Source organism: Erpetoichthys calabaricus, chromosome 12, assembly GCF_900747795.2.
Source record: "Erpetoichthys calabaricus chromosome 12, fErpCal1.3, whole genome shotgun sequence".
In the NCBI taxonomy this organism is placed as follows: Eukaryota; Metazoa; Chordata; class Cladistia; order Polypteriformes; family Polypteridae; genus Erpetoichthys; species Erpetoichthys calabaricus.
In genome coordinates, this window is record NC_041405.2 from 70,835,365 (window position 1) to 70,857,004 (window position 21,640).

The 21,640-nt window shown below is 39.4% G+C and overlaps 1 protein-coding gene across 2 annotated transcripts in view; it reads right to left on the bottom strand.

Annotated features, from left to right (window-relative positions):
- Positions 1 to 21,640, bottom strand: part of tbc1d8b (TBC1 domain family member 8B) — a 71,187-nt gene that overhangs the window by 14,721 nt on the left and 34,826 nt on the right. For both annotated transcript variants that reach the window (XM_051935184.1, XM_051935185.1), the window contains exons 11-16: positions 11,995 to 12,112; positions 10,693 to 10,978; positions 8,337 to 8,466; positions 7,384 to 7,482; positions 7,154 to 7,222; positions 4,335 to 4,575 (exon numbers count right to left, since the gene is read on the bottom strand). In XM_051935184.1, coding sequence (XP_051791144.1) covers positions 4,335 to 4,575; positions 7,154 to 7,222; positions 7,384 to 7,482; positions 8,337 to 8,466; positions 10,693 to 10,978; positions 11,995 to 12,112 — 943 coding nt within the window. The remainder of the gene's footprint in view (positions 1 to 4,334; positions 4,576 to 7,153; positions 7,223 to 7,383; positions 7,483 to 8,336; positions 8,467 to 10,692; positions 10,979 to 11,994; positions 12,113 to 21,640) is intronic.

The window sequence follows — 21,640 nt, forward strand, 5'->3', positions numbered from 1 at the left end:
ATTAGCTCAACGACGCGTCTCTGCCGCACAACGAAAGGCAACTGAAACCTCTTCTGATTAGTCTGCGTCCCACACTTCGTGAATCATGGGTTTTGTTTTGAAATTTTGTTTCCCATGCAAAAATCAAATGCGGTGCGATTAGGGTTACCACTTTTAATACAAAAAAATAAGGGACGCATATTGCAGCGGGGGCCACATCCCTTGGGGGCCAAGACCACAGTGATCACAGGCCCAATGGCATGCCAGTGGTGGTAAATCGCAACTTAAAATATGTTTTCAGGAAAGTATGAACACTTGGACATTAAAATAAACTGTCTTTTATTGAAATGCAGTCAGTCTTTCTCTTTTACAACTCAACAGACTTCTCTAATGATAATCGTAGCTGAACACATAGGCATAGCTGACAATAATTAACATAGGCCAAAATAGGTCAAACAAAGTGTGACAGTAACCACAAAAATAGGCTTTGGATGACACTTTGCAGACTCTACTTAAAAGACCCGCCCTCCTCACTGGACAGTTAAAAAGACCAATCAAACGAACGATGACATCAAGTATTACCCAATCAAAAGTAGGAAAGGAGGCATCTTCATAAAATGCGTGTGGGATGATTTGCATGAGACGCTGCTTTAAAAAAAAATGCTAAAAAAAAATACGGGACAAAACCCGTCCCGTATTGATTCAAAACGGGACGCGCAATTTCATTCTCAAATACGGGACGATTCCGTATTTTAAAGGACGGATGGCAACCCTAGGTGCGATGAAGGACCCAGTTCACAACTGGCAGCCGCGTTTAAACAGGGAGTCCTTCAACTGTGGTCATCCACCGCGCTGCGTAGCGCGCGCCAGGTCGCTAGTATAGAATAATTTCTCAACTAAAACCCTCCACTTGTGTCCTTGACCCAATACCAACAAGTTTTTTCAAAGAAGTGTCCGATATGCTAATTGATGGTGTGTTTGATATAGTAAATTCATAATTAGATACAGGGGTCTCCCCATACCATCTTAAGACTGCTGTTGTTAAACCCCTGCTCAAGAAAAATAATCTTGACTCTTTTGTTTTTGAAAATTTTAGACCTATTTCTAACCTGTCTTTCTTAAGTTAAATTCTAGAAAAGGCAGTCTTTATGAAGCTAAATGATCACTTGAATAAACATGCTATTCTTGACAAGTTTGAGTTAGGTTTTGGAACAAATGATAGTACAGAAATTGTACTGATTAAAGTAGTAAATGATTTGTGGGTTAATGCAGACAGAGGCTGTTTATCTGTTCTCATCCTCTTAGATCTGAGTGCAGCATTTGATACCATTGATCACAATATTCTTATAAATCTCATTAGTCAGTGGGTGGGCCTCTCTGGCAGTGTCTTAAATTGGTTTGAGTCTTACTTAACCAATAGAAAATTCTTTGTTAGTTATGGTAATTATACTTTGGAGATACTGTACATGATATTCTATATGGTGTTCCACAAGGATCTATTCTGGGTCCACTGCTCTTTTCGATCTACAGGCTTCCATTAGGTCAGATTACCTCAAGGTATAACATGACCTACCACACCTATGCTGATGACACACAACTGTATTTATCAATAGAGCCTGATGATCCCAACTCTTTTGGTTCACTGACCCAATGTCTTACTTGTGTTTCTGAAAGGAAGAGTAGTAATTTTCTCAAACTAAATAAGGAGAAAACAGAAATCTTAGTTGTTGGCAAAAATTTATATAATGAGGCTATTAGAAATAAACTTGATTGATTAGGCTTAAAAGTCAAGGCGGAGATAAAGAATTTAAGGTTAATTAATGACTCTGACCTAAATTTTAAATCACATATTAATCAGATTACCAGGATAAGCATTTTTTTACTTAAGGAATATAGCAAAAGTTAGATCCCTTATAACTTTGTAAGATGCTGAAAAATTAGTTCACGCTTTTGTTTTTAGTCGAATAGATTACTGCAACGCACTCCTCTCAGGACTACCCAAAAAAAGACATCAATCGGTTGCAACTAGTGCAGAATGCAGCTGCCAGAACCTTAACTAGGAAAAGAAAATCTGAGCACATCTCTCCAGTTTTGATGTTGTTACATTGGTTAACTGTGCCATTCAGAACTGACTTTAAAATACTGCGTATGGTTTACAAAGTCTTAAATAATCTCTCTCCGTCTGATATTTTGGAATGCCTATCACCTTACACTGCAAATCGTAACCTTAGACCTTCAAATGACGGTCTGCTTATAATTCCAGCAGCTAAACTTATAAGAAGTGTTGAGGCAGCCTTCTGCTGTTATGCACTTAAAATCTGGAATAGGTTACTGAAAGAAATTCCCTGGCTAATATGGTGGAGCATTTCACAAAACTGCTAAAAACCCATTATTTTAACATAGCTTTCTCACAGCTACATTTTAGTGCACCCCTGATAAACTGTACATGCATTGAATTATTATTTTCTTCATAGCACTGCAATCCGTACTAATCCTTTCTCTGCTGTTCTTTTTCTGGTTTTTCTGTGGTGGTGATCGGCGGCACCACCACCACCTGATCAAGGCACCTGGCAGTCCCTACATTGATGGATTGAAGGCAGTACCCAAATGTCCACACGACAATCATCATCAAATTCTTTCATGTGAAGCCTGAAAATCATGAGAACTGATTTAGATCACTTATTTTAGGTAAAATGCCCAGAATGGGTGGTGTCATGGCCTTAGAACCCCTACAGATTTTGTTTTTTTTTTCTCCAGTCCATCTGGAGTATTTTTTTTTGTTTGTTTTTTCTGTCATCCTGGCCATTGGACCTTCTGTGTCACTTAGTATTGCCTAATCTTATTTTTATTTTTTAGAAACTTTTCTTTCTTCATCTTGGAAAGCACTTTGAACTATACCATTTGTATGAAAATGTGCTATATAAATAAATGTTGTTGTTCTGAATGCAGAGAGCTGTTGTAAGAATACTGTTCCTATCGCAGTATATATTTTCCTGCTAATAGTACTCATCCACTTTTTCAATAATTTAGATGTCAGGTTTAATTTGGATGTGAAGTACAGTAATCCCTCGCTATATCGCGCTTCGCCTTTTGCGGCTTCATTCCATCGCGGATTTTATATGTAAGCATATTTAAATATATATCGCGGATTTTTCGCTGCTTCGTGGGTTTCCGCGGACAATGGGTCTTTTAATTTCTGGTACATGCTTCCTCAGTTGGTTTGCCCAGTTGATTTCATACAAGGGACGCTATTGGCAGATGGCTGAGAAGCTACCCAGCTTACTTTTCTCTTTCTCTTGCGCTGACTTTCTCTGATCCTGACGTAGGGGGATTGAGCAGGGGGGCTGTTCGCACACCTAGACGATACGGACGCTCGTCTAAAAATGCTGAAAGATTATCTTCACGTTGCTATCTTTTGTGCAACTGCTTCCTGAAACGACATGCTGCACGGTGCTTCGCATACTTAAAAGCTCGAAGGGCACGTATTGATTTGTGCTTGAAAAACAAACTCTGTCTCTCTCTATCTCTCTCTCTTTGTCTGCTCCTGATGGAGGGGGTGTGAGCTGCCGCCTTCAACAGCTTTGTGCCGCGGTGCTTCGCATACTTAAGCCAAACAGCCCTATTGATTTGTTTGCTTTTCTCTCTATCTCTGCGACAGTCACTGCTCCTGACACGCACTCCTTTGAAGAGGAAGATGTGTTTGTATTCTTTTAATTGTGAGACGGAACTGTCATCTCTGTCTTGTCATGGAGCACAGTTTAAACTTTTGAAAAAGAGACAAATGTTTGTTTGCAGTGTTTGAATAACGTTCCTGTCTCTCTACAACCTCCTGTGTTTCTGCGCAAATCTGTGACCCAAGCATGACAATATAAAAATAACCATATAAACATATGGTTTCTACTTCGCGGATTTTCTTATTTCGCGGGTGGCTCTGGAACGCAACCCCCGCGATGGAGGAGGGATTACTGTAGTCTTAATTTTTTGGTGTTCATTGCAAGCAAATTGATTTTCTAGAATTAACAAAAGAAATACCTGGTAAGTTGCCTTGTCATTGGGTTTTATATATTATAATTTATATACAAGTGAGGAAAATCACAAGTGGAACTTATACTGTATTATATACTTTAATTTTGAATGCTCTGTAAATGAAATGGTGCATGCCATTAAAGATATTAAGATATATTATTAAAGATATCTAAAAAATGAATTACACCATCCATTTACTGTAAAGGACAGATGAGTAGATATGAATTCATTTTGATCATTTGTGTATAGAATGTAAGAAAACAGTCAGTGATTTCATTAGAGGTGGTATAATTAAAGTGAAGACTAAACTTGCCAAAGACAAAACTTACCAAATCCACAGCAGAACTCCCTGAAATTAATGAGGCCATCCTGATTTTCATCTTGAAGGTAGAACATTCTCAAGCCAAGATCGTCATCATTGACCTTACAGGACCAGGGACTCAAAAGACAATAGAGTGCTAGGAACTGCTGGCAATCTAACTGGTATTGCTCCAGATATGGTAAGCTGGGATCATGGTGCTTCAGAGATGGGCTGGCTGCAGTCCAATAGCAACTCAAGAAATGCTGCTTCTGCAAACATGAGAGGACAAGGAGATTACTTATTCTAACCTTTAAAGTGTGTAGATAAAACACTTAAAAATACTGTGTCTTAAAAGATAAAAGATTTATGTCAGTCTTTCAGATTTGAGATTCTTCGGGGGTTATTCAGATACAAAGCAGGTGAAGCCTGATTTCTCCTTTCTCACAATTTACAAAGTAACTGTGATTTGGACAACCTATGTCGTATCCACATGGGTCACACGCCAAATGTCTCCTGCATGAGTATGAATTGTAAAATCTGGGCATTTATAAAGTGACACAGTACTCAGAATGAAGTAACAAACAAGTGAGTTCCGGTCTGCACAGCAAACATCTTTATATCTGAAAACAGCTAAACTCCTCATTAAATTATATGCTAGGGTACTATCCTAATATTTTTATTCCAAAGGAGAACAAATTGAGACATAATACTTATACTTCTTGTGTAAATGTAATCAATCTAAAATATGTAACAGAGAAGAGTATAAAAAATTAGTATGAGATGGTCCATAAAGTACTTACATGTAAACTGTACTTTAGTGATCTGTAGCTAATCACTCAACAGAAGATTCTACAATATCTCTCTATTATATAAAAAAATCTTTCGACACGACAAGACATTTTCAATCACCTCTCAGTATTGTGAATGCTTTTGTCAGACACACTTCCTGCACTCTCAGCTCTTAAAAGTTTAAATGTTTTCCACACTTTAAGTTCCCAATTAAAGAAGACGTATTATGTCCAAATCTTATTGAAGTATTTCATCACAAAGAGTTATCAACAGAAAAAATGAGTACACGGGCAATCCTAGCACCTAGAAAGGAGGAAGTAAAATGAATTTATGCCAAAAATGTCGATCGATAACACGGTAAATTGGTTAAATGTATATCAATAGACTATGTTGAAACAGTTGGTGGTGATCGTGCAGAAGATGAAAACAACAATTTACAATATCACAAAATATATCTACAACTGTTAACACCATCCGGTCTTCCACCACACAAATTACTATAGAAAGAAGGATGTATCCAAGAAAAGTAATGTAGTACATCTTCCGCAGATAACATTAGACAACAAAGGAGATCTTGATATGCCATTCGTATTAAAATGTTAACAGTTTCCCGTTAGAATAGCTTTTGCAAAGACAATTAACAAATCTTAGAACCAAACATTCGAAAAAGTCGTTTTATTTAATACAGAGAAGGAAACGAAATTCAATCACGGGCAGTTATATGTTGTATTAATGCAAATGTAACACTTCAAATGAAGATTAAAATCTGTTTAAATTGTACATCCACATCCCCATACGTGAGCAGCAGAACCGCAAAGAGGCTAGCGCGTAGCGTTGGCTCAGGGGGTTGGCGAGTGAAGCGAGCAGGGGGCAAAGCCCCATAGTAATACAAAAGATTGTATTGTGCATTAATATAGTATCAAGTACATTAATGTATGCAATATGCATTATGTACATATATAAATGTACACTAAAATGAATGGGAAACTGAATTAAATTAACAACTTAAATAATTAATTTGATAATAAGCACATTTGGGCGGAATTAAGTAAATATGCTGCATAGACAGACAGATTAGTAGAGGGGTAACTTAATGCGTTTGTTCACATCGACCATTTACAGATCTGGGTTTGTGTTCGTTTCTTTCTCTTCACCATCCAGGATGTGGTCTGGTAGGGCGAACCAGTTGTCAGCTATCTTCACTTATGCATTAATTTGAATGAGTATGTTTGTATTGCATACATGTATATTTAAAAAAAATTATGTATCTAAAAAACTACCAATGCAAAAATTTAGTAAATCAATAGACATGGTCCCATGACTAAATGAAGCAGACTACAGAATTTCTGGTTAAATTAAACAGTTTCTACAGCAGTTACCATTGAACATACAGTAGGTCAAAATATTTTTGTAAAATGTGGGAATAAGTACTGGACCAAATAAGATCATATACATTAAGCCTGGAGTCTGTAACAAAACAAATATGTAACTTGTTTGAAGAAGGTTACTTCTGAAAACAGTTTTAAGGCTTGAAAATCTATTTGGATTTTCCATAGACAAACACACACACAAACATAGACACCATGACATTAACTTTTCTTAACAATTTGAACATCGTAGAATCAGAATCTGAACTTAACTCAGTAGAGAATTTTTCACTCCATCACCAAACTCCCATTTACATTGAAATAAATAAGAAAACAGAATTTAAACAACACTAGATCTTGACACAAATTCTTCTTCTTGGCACACTTGGGAACTTTTGCAATGCAGCTGTTACATCATTTGCACTTTCTTGTTTAATAACACAGTCAGACAAGTGTAACATTTTAAATATTTTGTATAAATTGAAATCAGAACTAAATGCAAACATTTTCTTACTTAAATCAGATTTTACTGCAAGATCTTGCTTCAAAATTGGTTATTTTTCTGAAAAAAGGAGGTAACTCTAAAATGCTCCTACCACATGCCACTCTGATACTGCATCAAATTTTATCTGTGTGAATTCAGCATGTAAACTTTATCTGTTGAACAGAAAAACCAAAGTATGTATTTTACCTTAAACAATTCATACAAGTCCTCAAGCTCCTGTACACCAAACTTCAGTTCCTGAGAAACAACCCGCAACTGGGAAACACAAAATATGGAAAATCAGTAATGCTGACAAAACTTTTATGATGAGCAACACTGTCAAAAGTTTAACTCGCTAGGACAAATACAAAATATAAAAATTCTGTAAATATAATATAAAAAAATATAAAAATTCTGTTGCACAGGAAAAAACTTACCACGTTCTGTTTTGTAGTGTCTTCAAGTGTTTGTATGACATACAGCCGATTACTCTTTCTCATGCTGTCCACCTCCTCAGATCGTATATTACCATATTTCTATAGGATAAAAGAATATCCTGTAAAATGCTGGTTTTCCATTTCCAGAAGTACTACTGAGCTCTGTCCTTTTTATTGGTGGAAGACAGAAGGTACTTTCATCCAATTTTAATGGCTTATTATGTTACCTAAAGCTACCGTTTAAGATGTTCCCCAAACAAACTTGTTTTAGAAACAACAGCAAGGAAAAGGGTTAAAAACATATTGTCATTAATTAAGGGCCACTTATTAAATACAAATAAAATAAGAAATAAACCAAATTCTGCAGTCTCCTTGATCCTTGGGTTTTGACATTCCTTTCCAGTGGTGTGGCTTTTCCCTATTTTTCCCTATGTTCAGCTAAACACATAGTTATAAAATCTACAGTATATTCCCCTATCAATTCCATCTCTCTGCAAGAGATTCCACTTTTTTTGTTATATGTTGATTAGTGCAGGGAAGTTACAATTGCACTATACTCCATACATGATCCTTTCAACCTATTTCATCTGCTTTGCACCAATAAACTCCTAAATCCTTTCATCACAGTCACAATAAAGACATCTCAAGTTGCTATAAGCAAAAAGCACTAATCATATCATATATAACTTGACCACTGTCCTCTGGCAACTTCTACATGCACAAATCAGCTGCTCACTTGTTTCTGTTTTCACTTGTGAGGGCACTAGTTGCTTTATATTTTGACTGTGTTTGAACACACACTTGTCAACTGCCTTTAAGTCATTCTTTGGCTTTCTAACACTGCATAGCCCAACACAAATCTTTCAAAGTGACTTCTGCAACACTTTACCTGAATGGAATCTTAAGCTACAAACAACAAAGTGAAAGAAACATTTTCACAAATAAACGTTAACCTCATAAGCTTCTCTGATCAAATTAGTAATATCAACTTTTGGATGAAGCTTCTTGCCGTCATTTCCAGTTGGAGCCTGCTGAACAGTAGGAGGCAAAGGGCTATCTTTGTTGGTCACATTATCAAAAAACCTGCAAAGACACAATATCAAATAAATAATCATGTTATTTTAACTATTTCAGCACTTTACTATTCTCTTAGAAAATATAACTACATGATGACATAAATACAATAGGTCTTCTGCAAAATCTACTGAAATATAGAAATATGAATGTATGTGGTTAACACAAATACTAGGTATCATGAAAAGGGTGGCAGTTGAAACAGAGATAAAAATGTCTTTGACTAATTTTACATACAATTCTTAAATATAGTACATATAACACGACTGACAGACTAGAGAGATTTCTTAAGTTGCTAGGCATAATGAGTAAATATACTTAAGACTAGGCAATTAGCATAGCCTAAGAGACAAAGAACACTAAATAAGAGAAGCTGTTAAATGTTCACAGTAAAAAATAACTGTCATGGCCACTTTACTGGGTGTTTCAAGTACCCAGAGTGTACAGTTAATGATCCCCAAAGTTTTTGTTACCAACAGAAGATTGGTGTGCGACTAGGATGATTTCTGTAGGATGATGGCTCTCAATTGTAAAATTAACAGGAAAATAAAACATTGGTAGGCACGAAGCATGTCAAAAGTCAAAATAGATAAGCTCTTACCCAAATCAATTAAAGTAGAAGAGAAGATAAATGAAATTCACAACAAATGAGACACTATAGAGATAACGGCTGTTCAAACACTTTATAACTAAAAATGGCCTGGTCAGACAAAGCCCAGTTTTAATTTATCAGTAGATTGTATAATTAGAGTAGAAAGTCATTGTGGCTGGTTCCAGTACTGCTGAGTAGAGGTTGAGGGATGTGACAATTAGAAAGGGGTTTACTCACAATATTTTGCCTGAAATGGGTACACTGAGTCAGGCATCTTAATTTTAGAAATGTTTTATTGTGTGATGATTATGGAATTCAGAAGCACAACTGAGAGATTTTGTTGCTTTGTATAAAGCTATATTTTATAAAGGGTGAGAGTACTGAAAAAGAGACAGCTGGTGAGTTACTACATGAAATATCTTAAAGATTTATCTAAAAAACAAAACTGTATACTGAAAAATAGAATTGACATTAAAATCAAGTAAACAGCTACACCCCAACCAGCTCCATAGTAGCAATAAAGAAGTATAGACTACTAAATGATATTACTTTTGAAAAGGTGGAATTTCCGAAAAGTGATGGGATTTCCATATGAATTAAATAACATACTCAACATACTCTGTAACCTATATAATTTCAAGAAAACAAGTACAATTTGCCTAATTCCTTCAATTAAAAGGATTAGGAGCAAATACACACTTGAGGAAGATATTGCTGCAGCTAGACAGAAAGAAGCATGACAAGGTAAAAGCAATGAGCCTACTATTCCAGCTAGCTGCAAACCAAGACCCAAGCCAAGGAGAGAAACAAAAAGCCCTATGGACACCTTCTGCATTTGGATGTTTGTTTTGCCCATGGCTTATAATCCATCTATTTGGGAAGTATCCTAAAATATTTAACTAATCCTGTTAAGTATAAAACTTTGTCATAATTTGTAAGAACTGAAATATTTAATTTTATTAACCAAATTTTAAAATACCATAGTTTTGAGTGTTTGTCATTACTCTTCTTGGGTAGTGTGAGAAATGCACTCACTATAAATATACAGTCATTCCAGTTAAAAGGTCCAAGAGGTGCAAATGTGTTTGTGCTTATAGGGTAAAATTGAGGTCACCTTGGTGTCCAGTAGAATGACTTTCAGAAAAGGTATTATCCTAGGTGTCTGGGCTGGCAGCTCTTAGGGGAGATATATAAAAATAAAACAATTGCTGTGATTCATATTTAGCCCAAAATATTGAGAAATACCCTCAAATATTTAAATACTCTGGCTGATTAAGTGTAACATTTTACTAGAAGTTGTAATATTTTAAATGCTTAATTCTGTTAATTGAATTTAACAAGACCATAGTTTTGTTAAAAAATATAAATTCTGCCTAGCTTTATTCTATCTTGGGCACTGTGAGAGGTGCACTAATTATAAATATAAAGGCATTCAGATTAAACAGAGACTGGGAGCTGAGACAAAAATGGATGGATGGATAACAGAATAAATTTCAAACCACTAAATACTGATTTAATTTTTGTTTAATGTATGCTTTACTTAATGTAATGTAGTCTTAAAGCTCAGTTAAAAAATGCTACCATAATATGAATTCAAACAGATCTGTCATGACTCCAGGGCATTTCTAGTGTAAGGTTCTTACTTATTTAGAATAGTGACAGCCTCTGCATCATCACGACAAGTGAGCAGACGGTCCATGTTGTAGTCAAGCACAGCCAGGCCCAGTTGCAGGATTGCTTTAATGCCATCATAGAAGAAGCAATCAACCACATTGACTGCACTCTCAATCGGGAGAACACTAATGAAGAGGGTCAGAAACCAGGACAGTGAAACTGAAGAGAAGAATGTCATGTCAGTCATGTGTTCTGTTAGCTGAGGTAGACGGTCCCGGATCAATTCTTCAAACACTGCCTGATCTACCAACGCACCTGTAGACAAATACAATAGAAACACATAATGTGAAAAAAAGAAAATAAAATCTGTAAATTAAGCATCTGCAGTGTGTTGCCCTTTTTCCACAATTATCTAAACCAGAAGGCTCAAAATAATGCTAAAATTAATCGGAAGGTCCTCTGCTTATTCTGAAGATGGCCAGGAGCTAACTGACTTTTTTCTACTCCACTGGTGAAAGGGTTTTAAATTACAAGACAAACAGTTCACTTGTATTTGTTATCGAGTGGGTAAATTTGAGTGTGATTTTGATGAGTTTGGACATTTCCTTTATTCAATTTTTAGAAACTATTAATCATAACATATTATTAACTCTTAATTGAAATTATATGCAAAAACATTTCTCAAAATGTATATTTATATGGAGCAGGGTCCTTAAGATGCAATTATAGAGCCAACATAAATAAAAACTTCAGGACTTGAAGTAGCCTATAAATTTTACTACCATAGCAAAGGAAAAGACATTCAGGACTTTAAAAGAAGATAGATAATGCTATAATACGGTAATATAATGATTTGGTGATGCTTTAGTGCTTCTAAAGAATTATTTTCATCTTTACTCATATGTTCTCATTATAGCTGTCATCACCTCCTGTTGGAAGTTACAGCTTCTCTTGCTCCTTGTGAAGAATATTTCTCTCTGTCTGGAGTGATGCAGAAACAAATACAATTGTTGAAAGGAAACAGAGAGCTGACTCCACATAAGGTAAGAAAAAAGGAGTGTCTGTAATGCAAAATACAGATGAATTTGCTCTTATTGTGGGTGTGAATATCCCTTGCAACAGACTCTCCATCTGTCCAGGGCCAGTTGTTGCCTTATACTTGATGTTGCTCATAGTCCTCATCCATAAGCAACTCTGTTTTGAAATAAATAGGTTCAGGAAATGGGTCGATGGATATACTATTTACAGTGATAAAACAGAGGACTTTTTAAAATAGCAAACCACATCCTTGTTTTACCTGAAGTAAAACATCTGCAAACTACAGAGCTTACCAATGATCCTGCGATTGAAATAATCTGGCAACATCCGCTCACAAACAGCTACTAGAAGCCAGAAGGCCTCTTCCTCTTTAGCATAAAGGAGAAGAACAGATGTCAGGATGTTCATTGCCTGCAGGAGAAATCATGGAATAGAAATTAAGCTACCTGTATGATAACAAAATGTGAAGGAGATTCTGACATAACGTTTCGCACATACAAGTTAATTTGATAACTGTAGATCATATAAAGTTTACTCAAAAAAACAGATGAACTTAGGTGAACTTTATAATAACAAAATAAAACATACAATTGGTTTAACTACCAAGACTGTTCTTGTCCTTTACTCAGTGTGACATACAGTAATCCCTCCTCCATCGCGGGGGTTGCGTTCCAGAGCCACCCGCAAAATAAGAAAATCCGCGAAGTAGAAACCATATGTTTATATGGTTATTTCTATATTGTCATGCTTGGGTCACAGATTTGCGCAGAAACACAGGAGGTTGTAGAGAGACAGGAACATTGTTCAAACACTGCAAACAAACATTTGTCTCTTTTTCAAAAGTTTAAACTGTGCTCCATGACAAGACAGAGATGACAGTTCCGTCTCACAATTAAAAGAATGCAAACATATCTTCCTCTTCAAAGGAGTGCATGTCAGGAGCACAGAATGTCACATAGATAGAGAAAACAATCTCTAGCAAACACATCAATAGGGCTGTTTGGCTTTTAAGTATGCGAAGCACCGCGGCACAAAGCTGTTGAAGGCGGCAGCTCACACCCCCTCCTTCAGGAGCACAGAGAGAGAGAGATAAAAACAAACAACCAAAAATTAATACGTGCCCTTCGTGCTTTTAAGTATGCGAAGCACCGTGCAGCATGTCGCTTAAAGGAAGCAGCAGCACAGAAGGGAGCAAAGTGAAGATAATCTTTCAACATTTTTTGACGAGCGTCCCTATCGTCTAGGTGTGCAAACAGCCCCCCTGCTCAATCCCCCTACGTCAGGATCAGAGAAAGTCAGCGCAAGAGAGAGAGAGAGAAAAGTAAGTTGGGTAGCTTCTCAGCCATCTGCCAATAGCGTCCCATGTATGAAATCAACTGGGCAAACCAACTGAGGAAGCATGTACCAGAAATTAAAAGACCCATTGTCCGCAGAAATCCGCGAACCATCAAAAAATCCGCGATATATATTTAAATATGCTTACATATAAAATCCGCGATGGAGTGAAGCCACGAAAGGCGAAGCGCGATATAGCGAGGGATTACTGTATACCATATTACCTTACACAATGCAGGTTTTCCATTATAATGTAAAAATATTTTTCAGCACTTCATCATGTTTAAGAAGCAACTGCTTTTTTGTGCATTCTTCACTGCTACATATAAGCATGGCGTAATAACACGTACGCAAAGGCACAAATTGGGTTTTCTCATTGTTTAAAGAAGAAATTATTCTATTATTCACATGCTTTTAGGTCACATTGACAGTCTACTTTAACTTTATAGTTTTAGCTCTTGTTTTTTCTGTAGATGTATATGCATTTTTATGGTTGTTAACTGCCAGGCATTACTCTTACCTCTGCGATCCTTCTTCCTTTGTTTTTATCCTTTTACTACCCTTCCATTCTACCAAATTACAAATACTCTGTTTTCTTATTTGTTGTTGATTTTACTGATGTAAAGCACTTTGGTTAACTTTTAGTTGCTTTAAATGCTCTATATAAATAAATTTGACTGTGACTTTATCTCAAAGCATTTCCCTTACTGGTGTTCTGTTTCCCAGTTTCCTCCACATAGCAGGAATAGGACCTTAAAGTAAATATAACAAAACACCAAAGACAGAAACCGACTAGAGAAGACTGTATAATTTAAGCACAAATGTGGACACAACTGTACACAGTGACAGACTGTAAAATGCCCAACAGACATTGCAAGGCATATGGACTAGGTAAACTTGATTTCAATACATCTTTTCTCAAACACAATAAGGCCTCTAGAAATGCTAAATTAATATAAACTGAAAATATAGTGTCCTTCTCTGTTTTACCAATTGGCCTTAATTTATTGCCTAATGAGTTCAAATCCCAAACCTGACAGTTTTCTGTATGGAGTTTGTATATTGTCTGTGTGAGTTTTTCTTTGGGTACTGCTATTTATATCTGACAGCACCACGCTGATGGTGTATGTGCCCAAAAAGAAGAAGCCGATGATTTCAGTCTGTAACAGCCAGTATAAAGTTTAGGCGCATATTAGCCAGCGAAAGCTCTGTGAAGAAGCTGTCTGTTGTTACGGTCCTACCTTTATCCAGTCTGATAGCGGTCACAGGACATCATGTCTTTGATTGCAGGTATAACAAATAGTTCTGAGCAGGCATCAGCCACAGCACTGCTCTTGTGAAAAGAATGGAGATAAATGCCATCAACTCAGAGAGGGAGAGGCAAGTTTGTTTAACCACGTGAATGTCACTGAGAGAATAAAACTGAATAATAAAAAAACAAGCACTAACTTTTACAAGTAGCCAAAATTTACACCGGGTGTTACAGACTCAAATTAAATGTAAGTTTTCATTATATTGTAGAAATAATAATAATAGCAGCTCACTACTGAAAACGCGGAGCACTCAGTCTCGAACCTGGGACCTTCGGGTTATAAGCAGTTCTTACCTCTGCACCATTCAAGAATATGTGTAAACTTCCTGTCAATTGACATTTGAGCTTGAGCTTTTAACTCATTGACAGCCACATGTAAATTGAATGCTTTTTTTTTTTCTTTGGTTATATTCTTGAATCCCCTCCTTTAACCGCCACCTTATTGTGGTGGAGGGGTTTGCGTGTCCCAATAATCCTAGGAGCTCTGTTGTCCGGGGCTTTATGCCCCTGGTAGGGCCACCCAAGGCAAACTGGTCCTAGATGAGGGATGAGACAAAGAGCGGTTAAACAAACCTTCTATGATGAATGAAAACTTTGGACGGCATTTTCCCTTGCCCGGACGTGGGTCACCGGGGCCCCCCTCTGGAGCCAGGCCTGGAGGTGGGGCTCGACGGCGAGCACCTGGTGGCCGGGCCTGCACCCATGGGGCTCGGCCGGGCACAGCCCGAAGAGGCAACGTGGGTCCCCCTTCCCATGGGCTCACCACCTATGGGAGAGGCCAAGGAGGTTGGGTGCAGTGTGAGTTGGGTGGTGGCTGAAGGCGGGGACCTTGGCGGTCCGATCCTCGGCTACAGAAGCTGGCTCTTGGGACGTGGAATGTCACCTCTCTGAAGGGGAAGGAGCCTGAGCTAGTGCGCGAGGTAGAGAGGTTCCAGCTAGATATAGTCGGACTCACCTTGACGTACAGCTTGGACTCTGGAACCAATCTCCTTGAGAGGGGCTGGACTCTCTACCACTCTGGAGTTGCCCCCGGCGAGAGGCGCCGAGCGGGTTTGGGTATACTTATTGCCCCCCGACTTGGAGCCTGTTCATTGGGGTTTACCCCGGTGGACGAGAGGGTAGTCTCCCTCTGCCTTCGGGTGGGGGGACGGGTCCTAACTGTTGTTTGCGCGTATGCGCTGAACAGCAGTTTGGAATACCCACCCTTTTTGGAGTCCCTGGAGGGGGTGCTAGAGGGCATACCTTCTGGGGACTCCCTCGTTTTGCTGGAAGACTTCAATGTTCACGTGGGCAATGACAGTGAGACCTGGAAGGGCGTGATTGGGAGGAATGGCCCCCCCGATCTGAACCCGAGAGGTGTTTTGTTATTGGACTTCTGTGCTCGTCACGGATTGTCCATAACGAACACCATGTTCAAGCATAGGGGTGTTCATATGTGCACTTGGCACCAGGACACCCTAGGCCTCAGTTCAATGATCGACTTTGAGGTCGTGTCGTCGGACTTGCGGCCACATGTCTTGGACACTCGGGTGAAGAGAGGGGCGGAGCTGTCAACTGATCACCACCTGGTGGTGAGTTGGCTTCGATGGTGGGGGAGGATGCCGGTCAGGCCTGGCAGGCCCAAACGCGTTGTGAGGGTCTGCTGGGAACGTCTGGCAGAGCCCCCTGTCAGAAGTAGCTTCAACTCCCACCTGCAGCAGAACTTCAACCATATCCCGAGGGAGGTGGGGGACATCGAGTCCGAATGGGCCATGTTCCGTGCCTCCATTGTTGAGGCAGCTGACCAGAGCTGAGGCTATAAGGTGATCGGTGCCTGTCGTGGCGGCAATCCCCGAACCCGTTGGTGGACACCGGAAGTGAGGGATGCCGTCAAGCTGAAGATGGAGTCCTACAGGTGGTTGCTGAGGCAAAAACTCGGGCGTGGGAGGAGTTTGGGGAGGCCATGGAGAACGACTTTCGGACGGCTTCGAGGAGATTCTGGTCCACCATCCGGCGTCTCAGGAAGGGGAAGCAGTGCAGTGTCAACACTGTACATGGTGGGGATGGTGCGCTGCTGACCTCGACTCGGGACGTTGTGGGATGGTGGGGGGAGTACTTTGAAGACCTCCTCAATCCCACTAACATGCCTTCCAATGAGGAAGCAGAGCCTGGGGACTCAGAGGTGGGCTCCCCCATCTCTGGGACTGAGGTCACCGAGGTGGTTAAAAAACTCCTTGGTGGCAGGGCCCCGGGGGTGGGTGAGATACGCCTAGAGTTCCTCAAGGCTCTGGATGTTGTAGGACTGTCTTGGTTGACACGCCTCTGCAACACTGCATGGACATCAGGGACAGTGCCTCTGGATTGGCAGACCGGGGTGGTGGTCCCCCTCTTTAAGAAAGGGGACCGGAAGGGTGTGTTCCAACTACAGAGGGATCACATTCCTCAGCCTCCCTGGAAAAGTCTATTCGGGAGTCCTGGAGAGGAGGGTCCGTCGGATAGTCGAGCTTCGGATTCAGGAGGAACAGTGTGGTTTTCGTCCTGGTCCCTGAACAGTGGACCAGCTCTACACCCTTAGCAGGGTCCTGGAGGATGCATGGGAGTTTGCCCAACCAGTCTACATGTGTTTTGTGGACTTGGAAAAGGCATTCAACCATGTCCCTCAAGGAATCCTGTGGGGGGGTACTCCAAGAGTATGGGGTACCGGACCCCCTGATAATGGCTGTTCGGTCCCTGTACGATCGGTGCCAGAGCTTGGTCCGCATTTCCGGCAGTAAGTCGAACCCGTTACCAGTGAGAGTTGGTCGGGGAATCCTGTGGGGGGTACTCCAAGAGTATGGGGTACCGGACCCCCTGATAAGGGATGTTCGGTCCCTGTACGATCGATGCCAGAGCTTGGTCTGCATTGCCGACAGTAAGTCGAACCCGTTTCCAGTGAGAGTTGGACTCCACCAGGGCTGCCCTTTGTCACTGATTCTGTTCATAACTTTTATGGACAGAATTTCTAGGCACAGCCAGGGCGTTGAGGGGATCCGGTTTGGTGGACTCAGGATTGGGTCACTCCTTTTTGCAGATGATATTGTCCTGTTTGCTTCATCAGGCCGTGATCTTCAGCTCTCTCTGGATCGGTTCGCAGCCGAGTGTGAAGCGGCTGGGATGGGAATCAGCACCTCCAAATCTGAGACCATGGTCCTCAGCTGTAAAAGGGTGGAGTGCCCTCTCAGGGTTGGTAGCGAGATCCTGCCCCAAGTGGAGGAGTTCAAGTATCTCGGGATCTTGTTCACGAGTGAGGGAAGAATGGAGCGTGAGATCGACAGGCGGATCGGTGCGGCATCCGCAGTAATGCGGGCTCTGCATCGGTCTGTCGTGGTGAAAAAGGAGCTGAGCCGCAAGGCGAAGCTCTCAATTTACCAGTTGATCTATGTATCTACCCTCACCTATGGTCATGAGCTATGGGTAGTGACCGAAAGAACGAGATCGCGAATACAAGCGGCTGAAATGAGTTTCCTCCGCAGGGTGTCTGGGGTTTCCCTTAAAGATAGGTTGAGAAGCTCAGTCATCCGGGAGGGGCTCAGAGTAGAGCCGCTGCTCCTCCGCATCAATAGGAGTCAGATGAGGTGGCTCGGGCATCTGATCAGGATGCCTCCTGGACGCCTCCCTGGTGAGGTGTTCCGGGCACGTCTAACCGGGAGGAGGCCCCGGGGAAGACCCAGGATACGCTGGAGGGACTATGTCTCTTGGCCGGCCTGGGAACGCCTTGGGATTCCCCCCGGAAGAGCTAGAAGAAGAGGCTGGGGAGAGGGAAGTCTTGGCATCTCTGCTCAAGCTGCTGCCCCCACGACCCGACCTTGGATAAGCGGAAGAGGATGGATGGATGGACGGATATATTCTTGAATAAAAGTGCACGTGTTTATTTGAAATTTGGACTAAAGTCTTCACACTTCATGTCATTATTAGTATAACATGGAAAAAGTTTCTTCTTTAGGTATGTGTTCAGCATTTCCTGCATTTCCTTTCATCCTACACTTACCCAGATCTTTGTAGACACAGAACAAACATGAAATGCATGTATTACAAATAACGAAATACTGTATTATTTACCCTATACAACTCCAGGCATCCCACACACAAATAAGCAGCTCCTTGGCTTGAGCTGGGAGAAGTTTTTGCCCGAGCTGAGCTCCATCAAGGCGGGGGATGGGACAGCAGGCTGCTTGCTACTTCTGCTGTTCGACACTTTTACAAAACAAAAGATGCTGATGGAGAGGTGCGAAGGGATTTAAGGTGGACCGGGATTACGAGTTTTTTCGTAGGCTTCAGGGATTCTAGTGTTAAGCATATTTAAAAATGCAAACTCAAGTACAGATATATTAAACAGGCAAAGCAGCTAAATTGCTGGACTTCAGACAACAAGTTATTTTATGCTATCCCTGCCTGCACATCATTGTGTCACCCTAAGTAAGACATTTAACCTTGCAGTGCTTGAGTTATAATATATATATGTGAAAGGTGCTCAATAAATGTAACTTATATATATATACTAGCAAAATACCTGCGCTTCGCAGCGGAGAAGTAGTGTGTTAAAGAGGTTATGTAAACATATATATACATAAACATATATACTTATATATACATATCTACATATACACATATCTACATATATACATATATATATACATATACACATCCACATATATATACATATATAAACATATATATACACATCACATACATACATACATACATACACACACATATATATATATTACACATACAGACACATATATATACATATACATATTTACATATATATACACATATATACATATCTACATACATACACATATATCTCTATCTATATATATCTCTATCTATATATATATAATATATCTCTCTCTCTCTCTCTCTATATCTATATATATATATATATATATATATATATATATATATATATATATATATATATATATATATATATATATATATCTGTATCTATCTATATCTCTATCTATTTAGCTATATATATATATCTCTATCTACCTATCTATATATCTCTATATATATATATATATATATATATATATATATATATATATATCTCTATATATATATCTCTATATATATATATATATATATATATATATATATATATATATATATATATATATATATATATATATATATATCTATATATCTCTATCTATCTATCTATCTATCTATCTCTATCTATATACATATATATCTCTATCTATCTATGTATATATATACATCCCCGTGCTTTGCAGCGGCGAAGTACTGCTTTTAAATTTTTATTAAGAAGAAAACCTTTTTAAATTGAGTGAAAATCTACCAATAACAATTTGTTAAGGATCTGTTTTTTTGTGAAGCTGACTTCACACAGCCTCTCCGCTGTTTTATAAACGAACGTCATATAAGGTCTTCCTTTTTCGTTGCTTTGCCAACGGAAGCAGCCTTTTTATTTAATCCTGTTTTTACGATTGTTCTGTTTGTATATCACGTTGTCAGTTCAGCACTCCGGTTGTAATATGACCAAGCCGTGCAAGCACACTCTTGAGAATGCAACGTATAGTTGTACAGGAGAAAAGCAATCTTGCCTCAAATGAATGGCAACCTTTTATAGGTCTATGAACTTAATTTAAACTTTAGGTTTACACGGTGCTTTCTTTCCGAAGTACCTGCACTCATGAATATGTCTGTATGCGTCAGTCACTGAAATCCCCGCGGTTCGCACCGGTGAAGTTCTGCTTTTAAATTTTTATTAAGAAGAAAAGAAAACCTTTTAAAATTGAGGGAAAATATACCAATAACAGTTTGTTAAGGATCTGTTTTTTTTGTAAAGCTGCCTTCACTCGAGTTATCACTTCGAGCTTTAAGCCTGAGAAATCACCCCGTAAATGCACACGTTTAATTGCACATCTGTTAAAATGTATGCTTACAAAGTATTAAAAGACACTCAACAATTAATGTCATTTACCTCCGTTTCGCGTTTGACTCGTGCTGCAAATCTCTTCCTTGTTTTCACTTTACGTGATTACGTAGGAGGCGTAATACGTGATGACGCAATACGTGACTCCGCCTCCTCCATTAGAGTATATGGACAAAAAACAGGTTCCAGTTATGACCATTATGCGTAGAATTTCAAAATGAAACCTGCCTAACTTTTGTAAGTAAGCTGTAAGGAATGAGCCTGCCAAATTTCAGCCTTCTACCTACACGGGAAGTTGGAGAATTAGTGATGAGTGAGTGAGTGAGTGAGTGAGTGAGTGAGTGAGTGAGTCAGTCAGGGCTTTGCCTTTTATTAGTATAGATACAGCAAAATACCCGCGCTTCGCAGCGGAGAAGTAGTGTGTTAAAGAGGTTATGTAAACATATCTACATATACACATATCTACATATACACACATACATACATATATATATACACATACATACACACATACATATATATACACACATTCATACATATATATATATATATACACACACACACATACATACATACATACAGTGCATCCGGAAAGTATTCACAGCGCATCACTTTTTCCACATTTTGTTATGTTACAGCCTTATTCCAAAATGGATTTAATTCATTTTTTTCCTCAGAATTCTGCACACAACACCCCATAATTACAACGGGAAAAACGTTTACTTGAGGTTTTTGCAAATTTATTAAAAATAAAAAAACTGAGAAATCCCATGTACATAAGTATTCACAGCCTTTGCTCAATACTTTGTCGATGCACCTTTGGCTGCAATTACAGACTTAAGTCTGGTTGAATATGATGCCACAAGCTTGGCACACCTATCCTTGGCCAATTTCGCCCACTCCTCTTTGCAGCACTTCACAAGCTCCACCAGGTTGGATGGGAAGAGTCGGTGCACAGCCATTTTAAGATCTCTCCAGAGATGTTCAATCGGATTCAAGTCTGGGCTCTGTCTGGGCCACTCAAGGACATTCACAGAGTTGTCCTGAAGCCACTCCTTTGATATCTTGGCTGTGTGCTTAGGGTCGTTGTCCTGCTGAAAGATGAACCATCGCCCCAGTCTGAGGTCAACCGCACTCTGGAGCAGGTTTTAATCCAGGATGTCTCTGTACATTGCAACAGTCATCTTTCCCTTTATCCTGACTAGTCTCCCAGTTCCTGCCGCTGAAAAACATCCCCACAGCATGATGCTGCCACCACCATGCTTCACTGTAGGGATGGTGCCAGGTTTCCTCCAAACGTGACGCCTGGCATTCACACCAAAGAGTTCAATCTTTGTCTCATCAGACCAGAGAATTTTATTTCTCATGG